At 48.6% G+C, this 16043-nt stretch overlaps 1 protein-coding gene across 1 annotated transcript; it reads left to right on the forward strand.

Annotated features, from left to right (window-relative positions):
* Positions 1–5538: 5538 nt before the first annotated feature.
* Positions 5539–15574, forward strand: ZMYND19 (zinc finger MYND-type containing 19). The gene is made up of 6 exons (XM_064523614.1): positions 5539–5733; positions 6033–6092; positions 7618–7724; positions 12541–12681; positions 13513–13693; positions 14847–15574. Exons 1-6 carry the CDS (start codon positions 5683–5685, stop codon positions 14988–14990), a joined length of 684 nt encoding a protein of 227 aa, XP_064379684.1. The 5' UTR covers positions 5539–5682; the 3' UTR covers positions 14991–15574.
* The last annotated feature ends 469 nt before the right edge of the window (positions 15575–16043 follow it).

The raw sequence follows: 16043 nt of genomic DNA on the forward strand, positions 1-16043 counted from the left end.
AGGAATTTTTTTACTGAAAGTTTTGTTTTTATCAAAGTGAACAACCATGGCAGGCATTTTTATATGGCACATCCCAGGCCATGACTAGTGGGGAAAAGTTTTCATCCTCTGTTACTGTGGAGAGAGGAGCTTGAACCTCCCTCCCCACTCCTAAGGCAAGAAAGACCAAGGCTGGACCCAGATGTGCCCTAGAAACCACAGTGCAGAGCAGCTCCCTGCAGAACCCACAAGATTTTGCCCACAAACGGTTTTGGGTCTCTGTTCCTTTACTACATGGGGTGTCATCTTAGGCAGCTCTTTTTGTGGTCCAGGGCCCTTGCTGGCCCATCTTGGCTCCTTTGCCTGCCCTGGGCTCTCTGCACACAGGCAATGCAGAACTTTTTTGCAGCATGTTTAGCTGGTGGAAGCAGAAAGCAGGAGAGCTCGTGGCATTGTTCTCTTTAGTTTGTTCCTCCTGCTTCTTGAGGCAACCAGGAAAAAACAACAGTTAAAAGGAAAGCTGAAATCCCAGTCACTTGCTCTCTTTAATTCCTTGGACTGGGAGTTGATTAAATTTCAAGCTAGGGATGCTGCTTTGATACTTTCTGAATTGATGTTTGGTGGTGTTCCCTGTACTCTGTAGCCTGGCACACTCCCTGCTTCTCTGTGCCATCCCAAGCACCTGCTAAACCACACTGGGAAACTGGGGTGAGTTCAATTAAACTAGCAAAAATGGTTTTATTTTAAATCAGCTCTTCACTCTGTTTCATGATAAAATTCAAGAAAGACAAATGCAAAGTCCCAGCCTGGGACAGAATAATCCCAAGCAGTGATACAGGCTGGGGGCTGATGGTTAGGAAACAGCTCTGTGGTGACTTTGCGGCAAAGGGCCAACTGCATATTGGGCTGTGCTGGCAAGAACATAACCAGCAGGTCTTTACTCCTGAGGCCACATCTGGATTCTGGGTCCAGGTCTGGACTCCCCAGGACAAGGGAGGTGTTGACAAACCAGGGAGTTGAGTGGAGGGCCACGAGGATGGTTAGGAGACTGGAGCATGCTATGTGCGAAGGAGAGAAACTGGGCTTGTTCAGCCTGGAAGACAGAAGACTAAGAGAAGATTCTTATCTTCAAAGAGAAGTTATAGAGCAGATGGATCCAGACTCTTCTTGAAGGCGCAAGTGCGAGAACAAGATGCACAGGACACAAGTTGCAACAAGGAAAATTCTGATTAGATAAAAGGAAAAAAAATCTTCATGATGTGGGTAGTCAAACAGTGGAACGGGGACTGAGTGGGGTGGTGGGGTTTCCATCCTTGGAGATATTCAAAACCCAGCTGGACGCAGCCTTGGCAACCTGGTCTAGCTCTGAAGTTGGCCCTGCATTCAGCAGATGGTTGGGGTCCCTTCCAAGTGAAATTATGCAGTCATTCTACGATAAAGCTGCACAAATGCTTGTATTGCCTGAGGGTAGGAATGAGCAGCCTGGGTGGCAGAGGATTACACCACCTCTTTCAGCAGCAGTTTTAGCATAAACATGTTTAAAGGGTGTTGATGCTGGTGTTAAAGACCCTCCACCCTCTTGAGCACGGATCCTGAGAGGCTCAGGAGAGGCTAGTGTTGTGTTCACCCTAGCACACTGGGTTTTCTCCTACTTGGCAGGGCTGGAAATAATTGGAAAAAAGACTTTTTTTTTTTTTTTTGCCTAAGGGAAATACTCTTGGGGGTGGGATTCATAACCTTTCCCATGCTACCTTCCAACTTACATAGTACTCGGAAGGATGGTACTACCCCACCAGTAATTCATATTTTCCAATCTAGGCTTCTTAGAAAGGAAACAAAGGGCTTGTTAAAGATAGTAACAACTTACACTGACTTCACTGTTTAAATCCATCATGCCGATAAACGGGTTTTTGCTCTGAAGCCAGGGCTTTTTCCCAGTTTGGTGATCTGCACCTTCAGAAGAAAAGGGAAAAACTGCAAAACGCTGAGCCCTTCCCTAAACAGACCTTCACCCTGGCACCCCAAGAGCTTTGCGTGCTTTAAGGAGAGTCAAGGGAAAGGAGGGTCACATCCAGCATTGCTGAGCAGGTGGAACCAGGACTGTCCCCCCTTGCTGAGGTTGCACGTGGCACGCCAGGCTGCGAACCGCTTGCAACGGGGCATCCTCGCAGCTCTGCCGTTTCCAACTCGGGGCAAATCGCTGCTCCCAGCAGCGTGGGGCCATTCCCGGGAGGATGGGCACCTCACGTACCCGGCTGATGGGACTCCCCTCCTCGGGTGCGGGCTGTGGGGGTGTCCTCGCGGCGCTGGGGGCCAGGCGAGGGGTCAGCAGTGGGCCCGGGGCTGTCACCGCTGACATGGGGGGACGGCTGGCTCCACGCGGAGGCTCGGCAGTCTGGAGGAAGAGCACACAGAGCGGTGACGTGGGGCAGGTGCGGGACTCCCGGCCCCGCCAGGCCCCCATCGGTGTTGCAGGCAGGTCCAGTGCGTGGGGGCTTGTCTTCCGAGCGGCTTTTGGCTGATCTGGTTTGGGGGGACAGCACAACTTCTCCTCGGGTCCCAATCTTGGAAATGTGTCTTTGGCAGCCAGGCGGCCGCAAGTGGCTGCTGTTCGTGAAGGCGCCGACCTCTCCGTCTTGCCCATGAGCAGGTGATACCCAGTGCAGGACCGCGAGGATGCCGCAGCGCGAATCGGAGAGCCACCCACGCAGGCGTTTGACCCAAGCCCACCTCCAGCAGAAGACCACGGTGGTGGGGGAAGACGCCCTGACCGCCATGTGGCAGGTGAGGTGATCTCCGTCCACCACCTCCTGCTGCCGCATCACCCGTGGGCAGGGGACGCGTGGGAGCCGTGGAGGTGGCCAGAAGGGGAGAGAAAGCCGCTAGGGGAAAGCGGAGCTTTTGCTGGCCCCCAAGGAGGCCGCTGACCGGCAGGAGCCCCAGCTGGGCAGGCTGCCGGGGCGCTGGCCCGTGGCTCACCTCCGCTGCGGGCCTCCAAGCAGAGGAGCAGGCAGCGCCTCTTGCCCGGCTGCTTCAGACGATCCAGGCAGACGCGGCAGGCCGAAGCGCCGGGCTCCGGCCGCAGGCGCGGGCACAGCAGAACCGTCACTGGCAGCAGGGTCCTATGGGGGGGACAGGACATGGCTTGGGTGGCACCTGCCCCTCGGCCAGGCCGTGTCATCCCCAGGCAGATGGCACTGGGGGAGCAGCACGGCCTCACGGCACGCAGCTCTGGGGTGGGAGCTCCGGCGCGTGGGGAGTGCGAGGCGGTGGGTGGGTCTGGCCAAGGCAGGTGCTCCCCAGGCCTCACGGCGGTTTGGCATTGCCAGATGTCACCCGAAAGCCTGTCCCCCCGCCCCCCCCCCACCTCACCCAGCCCAACCTCACCAGCCATGCTGGAAAAGCTGGCAGTGAAATGGCGGCTTCCAGTGCTGGCGGCCATTTAAGTAGTAGGCGGCCAAATGCTTGGTGACTTTGTGGCGGTACTCCATGGCAGCCCCCGCTTGCTGCCGGCCACCCGCGGAAGCCCTCCGCCCCGGGCGACCTCACAGCGGTGCTTTGTGAGGGCCGGTGCGGCCCTGGGCTCCGGCCACCTTCCCCAGCCGCCCGGGGAACCGCCGGCCACGCGGGGCCGCAGCTCGATAGCCGCCCCGAAGCGAAGCCTTAACGCGGACGCCGCAAGGGTCGCTCTGGTTTTCTCCCTCGCCTGGACGCCCTCGGCTTCTCCCCGTCCTTTCCCAGCGGGGGACACCCCGATTCCTACTCAACGCGTCTCTAAAGCCGAGAAAGAGCAGGTGCCGCGAGGAACCGCAGCGTCGTGAGTGAAGCCCCCCGTGCCGAATGGCTTGGGCCTGGCTATGGCAGCGTCGCACGCTCTTCGCCGCCATTTTCCTCTTCTAAAAAGCAGGCCACAGTCACCGAAAGCCCTGGTCATCAGAAACGAAGCCCCCCCCCCCCCGATAAACCCATGCATATATTAATTGATTTGTCGCACACATTTTGTTCTTTTCCAGCTGATTTGCCTTTATGCGAGGTTGGATTTATTTTTCTCCCTTAAAGACTCGCGAAGCAGCAAGGCACTCTTTTCACCGCGCAGATATTTTGTTTCACGCTGGGTTGCTCCATCGCAGAAAGGAGAGATCCAGGAAAGTTTTTCAAGCTTCGCCTTTAGATTTTGACCTTGGTCTCCTTTAGCTGCTCCTTTCACCATCTTAAACGTGTTGTTTCCTTGCTGTTCGCGTTCTTCAGGGCACGGTTGTCCTATTCCCAGGTGACTGTGCGTAGGACACTCAGTCCTCCTTGGCTGCTTTATCCATTTATTTGCAATTCGCATTCCCCCTTTTCCCGTGACACCTTCCAAACGCTCTTGTAGGCCGCCGAAAAAGCCGACACGTCCGTCGGGAAAGCGAGGCGGTTTTCAATGCCCCTAGCTGCGGCTGCGGCGTCCCTGGCCGCAGTGAACACCCTGCAAGCCCTTTTCCTTGCGAGATAAGTTTGGTGGAATAAGGAGCAAGTTGCTCGTGCCGGCAATTGTCGTTCGTCACAGTTAATCATGGAAATAAATAACGACACCGCGAGCCGGCGCTGGCCAGGGCCGTGCGTCGCTTCAACCGATGGGGCCGTGGTCAGACCCCGCGAGGGCAGAACGTGCTTGAAACCCCCCGGCTGAAGTTCAGGGCCAGGCGCGTTCGCAGGGCTCTTTCTCTAGCCCCAGTCGCTCTCTGTGACACGCATGAATTTTTGCGGAGCCGCACGTTTCATCGAGGCGCCCGGCGCGGCGCCGGTGGCATTTACCCTCGTTCCTAATACCGGACGAGTTATGTATTTGCTCTGCTCTCCGCGCAAGCGCCCTCCAAGCACATTTTCTCCCAGAATTTTCCCTGCCATCGAGTTTGGAGCGAGTATTTGGCCATCGGGGGATATTGACCGCGAGAAAGGCAGGCTTGCACCCTCGGCACGGCCCTGCAGGGCTGGCTGCGGCGCGGCCGCGGGCTGAGGGTGAAGCTGGAGGCTCCCGCCGCCGCAGCAGCCGTGCGGGCACGGGGCAAACCGTCGCCTCCCGGGCCCCAGCCGGCCTGGCGGGGAAGAGCTCGGGGGCCTCCGGCGCGTAGAGGCGGCTGCAAAAGTGGATTCACTTCCCAAACAGCGCCCACGACTGCTAAAGGTGAAATAAACAGACTATCCGGCTCTTTGCCCAGCCCAGGCCGGACCCGGGTTAACGGCTGCCGGCGGGGCGGGCGGGCTCAGCGGCGCTGCACACCGGCACCTCCCCGGCCGCGCCGCCGGGGCCGCCCCGTGCGTGGCGCGGCGGGAGCGGCCCCTTTAAGCCCTGCCCCCACCCCTCGCGCTCTGCCCGTGTTGGCGGCACAAAGCTTCCCGCGAACGTGACGTCAGCGCCCGCGCCTCCCTCCCCCGCCCCCTCGGGTCCAGCCCGCCCGCGCGCGCGCGCGCGCGCGCCCGCCCGCCCGCCCCCACGTGACCCCGCGCCGCGCCGCCCGGCGATTGGGAGCGCCGGCGGCGTAGTAAGGGCGACGCGCCGGCGGCGCGGGCTGCCATTGGCCGCGCGGCGGCGGGTGGGAGGTGGTGCGCTGCCCCGCCCCCCCGGGTGTGCGCGAGGCGGCGGCGCGTGGCAGCGGCGGCGGCTCTGCTCCCGCTCGCGGGCTCCGAGGGGCGAGCGCAGGCGGCGCCGAGGCCGGCGCGGCCATGACCGACTTCAAGCTGGGGATCGTGCGGCTCGGCCGGGTGGCCGGCAAGGTGGGCGCGCGGCGGCCGCGGCCTGAGGGCGCGGGGGGCGCGGCCGGGCGCTGCGGGCCGGGCTCGGCCGCGCCGGGCGGAGCGGCCGCCCGGGGGGCGGCGGGCGCGGGCCGGGCCGGGCCGGGGGGCGGCGAGCGGCGCTGGCGGCCCCGCAGCCGCGCTGCCCGCCGTGGCCGGCCCGGGGGCGGGAGGCGCGGGCAGCGCCGGCCGGCGTGGCGCTGCCCGGCGGGCGCCGGTGCCGCCGGCGGGGGAGGGGGGGGCCGCTCCGCTGACGGCGGCCGCTGCGCCGTGTGTTTCAGACCAAGTACACGCTGATCGACGAGCAGGACATCCCGCTGGTGGAGAGCTACTCCTTCGAGGTGAGGCGCAGAGGCCCCCGCCCCCCCCCCCATCCCGCCCCGGTGCCCGGTATCCCCCCCCCCCCCCCCCCCGAACCGTCTTCTTTCCCCCTTCTCCCCTACTGCCCTCCCCCGGTTCCCGCTCCCCTCCCTTCCCCCTTCCCATTCCCCTGTGCCTCCCCCCTTCCCCGATACCCCCCTATGCCCGATTTTCTCTCCCTCAGCTCCTGGTTCCCCCCTTCCCCCATCGTATGTTGTGTTAGTGCTTGATTTGGGGGGCTGTATTTTCTTCTTTAGTCGCCATAGCAGATTCCTTTTTCCCCTGCATACGGTAAGACTCTCAGCAAGGCCTCTGCTTTCTCCCCGTTAGCCCGTGTGGGTGGCGATACCCCCTTGCTCTGGCCTTTGGGTCCAACAGCTCCTTTGAGGTCTTTGCTCTGAGACTGGTTCGTGCGATTCCTGGGGGTGGAAGTAGTTACAATCTGTCAGTGATTTTTTTTTTTTTTCTTTGTGACATACCTAAATAAAACTGCTTGTGGAAGCTCACTGACAAGCAATAACTTTCCTACTTTGGCAAAAAATGAAGTTTGAAAATGTTGAAGCAACAGTGTGACTGCTTTCAAACAGGAAGAGTTCTATCTCTTCATTTGTAAATGAGCACTAAAACAAATTAAGTTGTTACATAGTCTTTGTTTTCAGCCTTCTACTTGTACACTTTTCAAAAACTTTCATAATCTGTCTTCCCTTATTTGGTTTGTGAAACTTTAAAAAATTTCATTCTGCACATAATCTTGCACTGGGAAAACATCCCTTATTTAACTTACTATGAGACCACAAAAATGTTTTCTCTTGATATCTACTTAAAGAGGGTAAAGCTCACTCTACCAAGACTTACAAAGGGAAAGAATTCTTTATTACAAAATCTTCTAAAACTAATGCTTTTTTGGAATGGGGACTGTTTTTTGCTCATATATATATATATATATATATATAAAATGTATAATTTTTTTTTAAGGGAAGGTGGGAAATGTGCTAACTTATGTGGTGAACTGTACCAGGGAACAGCAAGAGCACTAGTACCTGCACAAGGTTATGGAGCTGAGTGGAGAAAAGAGGGCAGGACCACTCCTTTCACTAGCAACCCTAATTAGATTGGTGTAAAGCAATACTGGAAACAAAGCCTTGGTGACTTGCTGATGGTTGTACATAAAATCTGTGCCAGAGCAGAGAATGGATCCTGGCCCTACAGGCTAACAACTGGATTGTTGTTGTTCTTTGTCCAAGTAGAACTCCTGCTGTGCAAAGCCTCCTTTCTTCCTTTTCCCTTGCATCTTTGTAAACTACAATAACGGAGCTGTTTTGTCTCCCTTGGAGGTTTCAAACAACCGAAATTCCATTAAGATCAAGTGACCTGTATCTTATATGATGGGTTTCCTATGCCTGTAGGAGCCAAACATTAAATGTTGGTCTTTTGTATTTCCCAAAAAGCATGCGCTCTGCCACTCTGTGTTGGATGTCCTCAGTCACGGTCTTCCCTTTTCTCTAGGCTCGGATGGAGGTAGATGCTGATGGAAATGGTGCTAAAATATTTGCTTATGCATTTGACAAAAATCGTGGAAGGGGGTCTGGCCGCCTGCTACATGAGCTGCTTTGGTAGGTATAGTGAAGAGTGCTAAACACTTCAAGGGCTAGGTAAGGTGCAGTTTGCTGCCTCCAACTTGTATGTTGTTTATTTCTCTGCTTGTAGTATTTTGAGTCTTCTCAGGAGGCTTGCAGCTGTATTCATTTGGGAACCCAGCACAGTGGGTGCCATTAGATCTTATTATAGTTTTGTTTTGCACTGGCCATTTAAACAGCTGAGTCTCTGAAAATGTTATTCCTGAGGAAAACAATGATAGGTGAGTATAATTCATGAAGACAGTGTTGAAATCTGAGAACTGCTACTAAAACTTCTGTGTGTCAGGGTGGTGGTGGTTTCCATTTAAATTAATGGATGAAGACTAACCTTTTGGGTTCCCTTCATCCTGTGATAAGCACGTAACTTACTGGCACTGATGAGAGTTGGCAGAGCACTGGAGAGAGAGAAAACCTCTAACTTAAAACTTTGGGTTTTTGTTTGGCCTCTGGAAAGCTGGATGAAACAGTGCTGATCGTACTTCGTATCAGCTGCTGCTACTTATTTCCTTATTCTAAGAATCATTGCTTGCTACACTTTGTAGCTGCCAGTTAGCTCTCAGAGGTTGACTTGATCAGTTGTAAGAGGTAAGTATTACTGACTAATTTAATGAGCTGTTACTTTGCTCTTTTTAGATATGTTCGTCATGATGACACCAGAGTTTAATTTTGTGGAAAATACAGGGTGTGCTGAAAAGAGCAGTTCTGGTCTTTAAAAGCCTTTTTGGGGAAATGAAGCATGTTTTCTATTCAGTTTCATAAACTATATCTAGAAGTCACAGTGCTCAAGAATTAGCTGCACTCGCTTCATTATTTCAGGCTACTTTTTCTTCCCCAAATTAGTCTCTGTACAAGAGGAGGGAGGCAGGAAGAGTATCAGAGACTCCATTTGACTATTACTGTTACTATTTTCAATCTGCTCCTTAAGAGATGCAGGTTAGAATCCATCTTTAATGTTTAATCTTGTTGCACCTACAACGTTAATGAAAATTGTTGGGAAGCTGATTACAGTATACTGGGTAATTCAGATTGTCAACTACTGCTAACTGTGAACCTCATACAGTAATAATTGCAGTCTATAAGTAGAACTAACAGTACCTTGAAATTATTCCAGCTGACTGTTGAAGGCTGTGTAGACAATGACAGTCCAACTGTCTGCTTATTACAAAGCCCAGTCACTGCCTCTTCTGGTTTGTTTTACTTACATTAGGAAATAATTCTAAAGTGTTCAGTTAGGTAATTCAAATTGTGTGCCTCTAGCACACAGTGATGTTAAAAATCTGATACTGTATGTGTAATAGGGGTTTTTGAAAGTCACACAGGCAGGGTGTGTAAGCTGTCATGCAAGGAAATCTGCAGTTCTGAAGTTGCAAAGACCAACTCCTTGGCTAGGAAATACTGAGGATTTGAATTGTCTCCATAGAGTTAGCTTGATCCCTCTGAGGGTGTGCTCTTTGCTGGGATCTTCAACTACCAGGTGACACACCTCAGGTTAGTGTACCTTGCTGGCTGAGTCTGCCCCAGTAACTATAGAAAGCCTTTTGGCTACAGTGTTGTGTAGTTATTAGCCCTCCTAAACAGAGTAGCAACATTGTTCATTTTTGCTTATGTGAAGTGGGGGCTGTTTGAAAACAAAGTAGCAATGCTGTACTTTAGTGGAAGGCTGTCTGCTCCGTGAGAAGGACTGAAGATAAAGGTTTTGGCGGCCTTTGAAAGACAGACCGGAGGGACAACAATAGTTGTTACTCTTCCCTTGCTGCTTGGGTAAATTCAAAGCTAAGAACTTGAATTACAGCAAGCAGAAGAGCATAATTTAGTTTCCTTCCCCCTTCCCCCTCCCCATCCCCCCCAAATCAGCTTAAACTGGAAAAAAAGTAAACTGAAAATGTGCTCGCAATTTAAGATAAGTGTGCATGTGTTTTGGGATGCTGTTGCAAGTAAAGCTTTTTATTTAGTTAATTAAGCAGGTATCACTGTTCACTCAGTAAGCTCTCAATATAGGAAGGTTATGGCTACTACTAAAGCTGCAGCAATGACAGGATCTTCTCCCCAGGCCCTCCTGCTGACCTCTGTAAAGACTGAGCTGCAGTACTAAGTGGGAAACACTACTTGAACAATATGTGTTTTCTTCTGCAAATATTCTTTCAGGAAGAGCTTCCTGCTGTTTCTCTTATGCTTGCTGTGTTTTCAGCGTGGACTATTAGCTCTTCCAAAGCCACATTCGAATGTCTCTGGCTAGGTACCTGCAGAATATGTCTGTCATCATCTTTTGATTCTTCTCAGTTTCCTGTGTAGTAATATCATCTTGCTGTCTTTTGACTGGGTGTAGTAATGTTCTGATGGGGACTGGAAGCATTAGGAGATTAGTTGTCAGTTTCACTAACTATGTGTTCAAAAAGACATCTAAGGCCAGATATTTCTAGAGTATTTACCATCATACTGCCTCTAACCTATTCAGTTAAAGCTCCTTGAATTGCTGTTGTCTGCACATGGCACTTTTATTATGCTCCTCAATCTCAAGTTAACTGCTGAGAAAAATGAACACTATACAGCTAAGTCTCTGAAAAGTTTTGGTTTAAGTGGCTTGCCTGGTACCTTGTAGGAACTTGCTTGTGTTGGGAGGTAGAAGGTACTGCTCTCTAGCAGAGTTGGCTGCCTCGGTGAGTGAGGCTGTTTCTCCTCTGCTCCATTCTTCAAGGGACAAGGCAAGGTTCTTCTGTGAGACTTCTGCATTACACAGTTCTCATTAACTTCTGGCGATGGTCCATGCTGCACACTAGAGTGAAGCATAGGTCTGGGGAGAGGGGTAGTGTGTCCTTGTTCATTCAAAGCTTGCTTCATTAGGTATGGAGAAAAGGGACTGTCCTGAAGGTGCTAGTGCTACCTAATTCTGGCATCTCAATCAAGTGGTATAGTGTTAACACTTAGTGGTCATCATCAAGGCCCAACTTCCATGTCCACTTTAAGAGATCTTTGCCACCTGAGGTAACAGAAAAACTGACAGCAACGTAGACTTGTGTGGGTTTATGCAAAGTATTCAAGAAGGATGGATTTGCTTTGCTAGTGGATTTTATAAGTAGTCGCTTATGGGAGGTCCTGGGTACAGATCCAGACTTTGCAGGAGCAATGGTAGGCACATGCCATTCTGCTATGACTTTCTGGTGTCCCTTACCATCTGTTGTAACTCTCTTTCCCAACTCTGACCTTTCTTAAACTCTGGCTTTTTTTATCCAGTCCTTTTCAAAAATGTTTCTCAACTTGGTCTTAGTCTTCCCCCATGGGTTTGCTATCTGTTCTGAACTTGTGTCTCGTTCTCCCAGGTTCCACGTTCATATGTATCCCATGTTTCTTGATGATGCTTTGTTCTAGTCTTGATCTAACAAACAAAGGTTTGTATTCCTTTTACCTTCAAATAGGAGAGCTTCTCCCTGTTCTGTGGAGGTCTGAAAGACTCCCTAACAGGAAGCTCCATGCTCTGTTCTTGTGCAGGGCTGCCATTACAGGAAAAATAGCTTTGCTTATGAGCTAGAGTGTGTGCTGTGTGTGGGGGCTGCATGTGGTGTCTCCAAAGGAATTTTATTCATTAAATTCTAGAAAGTTTGGGGGCATATGCAAATTGCACGGTTTTTTTTTCCACCAAGATATATAATTTGGCCTTATCTGGATGTATTTTAACAAAAAATACATTTTGGGTTGGGTTTTTTTTTCAGTCACAATGAAATGAAATAAAAATGAATTTTCTTGTTCTGCTGGATAATGCTAGAACTTAAAAAACAAACAAAAAACCCCCATATGTATCCTAGCAACTTCTTCTTTAACCTGGAAAAATCAGGTTGTCTTAAAATTTGAGCCATTTGAACTGAAATGTTCAGTAAACACTCAGCTGTCAGTCTTCTGTTATCCTTCTTGGTTGCTGCCCGTATGTTTTCTTTGTGCTGTAAAATTAATATAGATTGTGGCATAACAAACTCGTACTAGACACAATTTCCTCCTAAGGTTTAAATTCCAGGTGGGGTGGGGATTCCTGCAAGAAATGATAGAGACTTGTCCGAGCATACGAATGCTTGTCAGTGGATTTGATACTTAATATTAGCAGAGAAATGAGAGATGAAAGAAGGGTAGAATGGGAAATGAAAAGTGTTAGAAGGCAATAAGAGAAAATAGCAATAGGACTTAATATGCAGCTATCCTCCTTGCTAATATTACTGTTTTGGTTTTGAGTAAGTTTGGTCAGTTGTGGAGTCAACAGGCTTATGTGTTACGTAATGTTAGAGTCTAAAAAGCATTTGTCTGCTCACTGGTTAAACCTCTGTCCTGTCGCCTCTTAAGCAACATCCCAAGTAAATAACAAACTGTATGATTTCACACCACTGCCAAACTTGCGTATAAATGTGTCTGATGGAATTTCCTATTGAAATAATTTGACAATATTAATTTCTTCCAAGTCTTCTGTGTGGAACAAAATAATTATAGATGCTCTTGCAGAAACTGGAATGCTAGTTTCTGGAACTTTTTTGCAATATTTTTCCAATTAAAATTAACTGTGATTTTCTTTTGGGTCAACTCATTTATAACGGAAATAGCCTCCTGAAACAAATCTTTTTCTTCTGGGAGTTGATAATATCTGAAATAGTCGCTGTACTCAGTTGATGACCCAAGTTTGACAATGACTATTTCAACAACACTAGACAGCAAACTAGTAGGCTGCATATCTTCTGGAATTGGTGGTATTCTCTACTTTTAGTGATGGAGTTTTGTTCTTCACTGAACTGCAAACCGTTTTTGTTTCCTCCAGGGAGAGACACAGGGGAGGGATTGCTCCGGGGTTTCAGGTGGTACATCTGAATTCGGTGACAGTGGACAACCGCCTAGACAATCTGCGCCTTGTTCCTTGGGGGTGGAAACCCAAAGCTGAGGAAGTCTCTAGTAAACAAAGGTACTTCAGAATTTGGCATTGGGGTGAGGGAGGTGGCATGGCACCTGGGGTGAGCTTCAGCCAGCAAAGAGCTTGAAAATACCTGAAATTCTTTTTTTAATCTGACCTTGGGCAACTTGACTCATACATCGTAGCTGCTTTGCCTGGGCATTAGGTTAATGCTTACTGTTTGTGCTAGTTGGGAAGGGACAATACAACCAGGGTATGGTAGAGGCCCTGCTGTGCCTGATGATGTCACCACAATAAAACAGTAAACCTGCATTTTCTTCTGCTTGAGTGATGGTATTTGAGTACTCTAAATTCAGTCTGAAGTTTTTACTGGCCTGGGGCTGCCATACTTGGGCATCAAAATCCTAATGTTAGGATGTATTTGTTTTCTCTATGACATTACCCAAGTCTATTCATGTTTGGCGAAAGACCTATGGACACAGTATGGACCTATCATACTAGAAACTTGATGGTTTTCTTGAAACACCTGCAGGATGCGTAAGGTGGAGATATTCATAGCTTATTAAACTGATTTTGAGAAGGTGTAGTGAATGGCGATGATGTCATTCTAGCATGTTGTCTGTGGGAGTTCAAGAGCAAGGAACGGACTTTCAGCTATTTATAAATATTTTTGCCTGAGGTAAATGTTTCTCGATGGATATTCTTTATGCATTTAGGCTAAAATAACCTTAGAAAGATGCTATATGTGAGAAGAACAAATAGTCTGAAGCTAACAAGTTAAATACAATGTTAACCTTATCTACTTTATAAATGAATTAGAATTAATTACCCTTGGTGCTTTCTATGAGTTTATGGACCAAATGTGCACTTATTATTTTAAAGGGAACAAAGCCTGTACTGGCTGGCAATTCAACAGCTTCCCACAGATCCTATAGAAGAGCAGTTTCCTGTACTGAATGTAACACGATACTACAACGCTAATGGGGATGTTGTGGAGGAGGAAGAGAACTCATGCACATATTATGAATGTCACTACCCCCCATGCACAATGATTGAAAAACAGGTATGTTCAAATGAATTGAAAATGAAGTAAAACACAGGCTATCTTGTGCGTCCAGAGGTTTGTTCCTTAAAATGTGAAGCTTTAAATGTTCAGTGCAATTGCTAACAGTGATGTGTGGGGTTTTTTGTTGTGGTTTTTTAATCTCGGGTTTTCTTTTGCATAAATCTTTAAACTCTAAGGTAATTTTTCTCATGTGTTTAGGTTCTTTTATGTAATCTTTTATGAAGACTCAGTATGGAAGTGCTTTATCAAGGCATCATGGAGAAAATACTAGAGATTATTTTAGCTGTCATTTTTGAATTGCAACAAGAAATGACCTAGTGGTTTGCTGGGAGAAGTGCAATTGTTGCACTGTGTATGGAAAGATAGGTGGAAGCATTCCAGATCTCTAGCAGACACAGAACTTGAAGGAGCAAGCAGCTGTATAAGACAGGAAGGAGAAAGCAGTGGGATCAAAACAATAGCATGCTTGACATTTCCTGAGAAGAAAGCAAAGTTGGCTGTCCTTTTTTCAGAGGAGGCCTGGGAGGAAAGCTGCAATCCTCGTTCTCCGCTGTAGGCAGATGAAATAAAGCAACATGTAGTCTTGAACAAGGCTGGTAGAGAATGAGATGTTCAATGGCTGTGTCTCTTTGTGAAGCAGATGTCCTTATGCATGGATAAGAAGGGTTTTTCTTTAGTTGTGATAACAAATGCTGAGCAGGCTAAAATCATTAAGTCCTGCACTCTGTCTCTTTGGGGAATGCCCTGCATTTGAAAAAGTGAGTTTTACCTTTCATTTGGGCCTGCATTAGGAAGCTCCTTGGATAACCACAAGTTTGGCAATGGTTGAGTGTGTGCTGCCCTCCTAATCATTTCTGAATTGAAGATGCTTGGACTTGAAAGCGAAACTTAACTTGGCAGAACAATAGCATATAAGAACAAATGTGAAGCTGTCAAATATTAAGTCTAAGCCTATTAAGCAGGAGCAACTGCAGAATCGGACTAAGGCAATCACTTCAAATCCTTTTGATGCGCTGAAATTTTTGGTGGGATGTTAATATTTGTGATAGGCAGATACAACAGACTTAATCATAAACCTGTTTGGGAAATGATGTGGAGGTGCTGCTTTGTACTGAGCAGGCTCACTAATGCTCTCTTGTGTTCTTCTTAGTTACGTGAATTCAACATATGTGGCCGATGCCAGGTAGCGAGGTACTGTGGGTCGCAATGCCAGCAGAAAGACTGGCCTGCTCACAAGAAACACTGTCGGGAGAAGAAACGGACCTTCCAGCAAGAGCTTGGACCAGAACGATGACCGGGTGGCACAGGCCTCTTAGCAGCAGGATTCCTTCTCAAAGGCATTGGACTCTTGCTTTTGCACAGTAATGACAGACTGCTTATTGAAGCCAGAGGCACTGAAGAAGAAAAACCCTGTGATGCTTGAGCACAACAGCTGACTGGACTGAGCCAGCCTGACTGGTGCTGTGGAAAGGGATTGGGTCTACCCTTCCAGTATTATATTCTCAAGCAAAAAGACTACTGTAGAGGCTCCAGGCAGGAAGCTTCTCATTATTTATATGTTAATACGTTTGTAAACTCATGTACAGTTTTTGTTAGAAATTCTTGATAGGACTCATTAACTGTAATGTTCAGATGAGAACACATTGTTGGCCTAAAAGTTAAAAAAAAAAAAAAAAAAAAAAAAAAAAAGTCCCACAAAAAAACCTGTCATGTAGCAAAAGCTTTTCCTCCCATGTGGCTAAAAGTATCTGTGGCTGTGCCAAGGCCAGGAGGCAGGCTCCGACATCAGCAGTTGCTCTGGAGAACTCTGCATGGAAGTTATATTTAAAAAAAAAAAAAAAAAGGAAAAAAGGCAAACAAAGTAAAGGTTGGAATGAATCATTGTCTGCTTTCTAGTTTTCTCCCCTTCCCTTCCAGCTGCTTTCAGAGCATAGTCACACTTGGCTGTTGGAAATACCTAGTCAGTAGGAACCAGTGTACCAGAAACTGGAGCAGTGTAAGGGGCCATCTGGGATCTGTGCGTGCAGTCAAGCTACTGTGTCACTTCCTTCAGAGAAGAGCTGCTAGAGATCACGCTTTAAGCAACCAGTATTTTTAGAAAGCTGAATTGGCTTTCTTGTTATGAAACCTTTGTATATAAAGTAGTTTTAGGGAAGCTCAGGTAGTCGACTGTGTGTGGATGTGGTTGCCCTCATGGCTTCCCTATAAGCATAGAAAATACTGTAGTGATATGCAGATGTGTTTAAATGATCTAATATTTAGTAATTTGAGTTATTTATTCATTTAAAGAAATATCCATCTGAATCACTTTCTTTTTTTTAAGCGTAAAGTAAAATAATATAGGAGG

Source organism: Dromaius novaehollandiae, chromosome 20 (genome assembly GCF_036370855.1).
Source record: "Dromaius novaehollandiae isolate bDroNov1 chromosome 20, bDroNov1.hap1, whole genome shotgun sequence".
NCBI classification, from domain to species: Eukaryota; Metazoa; Chordata; class Aves; order Casuariiformes; family Dromaiidae; genus Dromaius; species Dromaius novaehollandiae.

What these genes read in the sequence shown, in the direction of transcription:
- ZMYND19 (XM_064523614.1), top strand. Translation starts at nt 5,683, where the DNA reads ATGACCGACTTCAAGCTGGGGATCGTGCGGCTCGGCCGGGTGGCCGGC. An exon ending in TCGGCCGGGTGGCCGGCAAG is followed by an intron (nt 5,734 to 6,032) that starts GTGGGCGCGCGG and finishes CGTGTGTTTCAG; the next exon opens with ACCAAGTACACGCTGATCGA. An exon ending in TGGAGAGCTACTCCTTCGAG is followed by an intron (nt 6,093 to 7,617) that starts GTGAGGCGCAGA and finishes CCTTTTCTCTAG; the next exon opens with GCTCGGATGGAGGTAGATGC.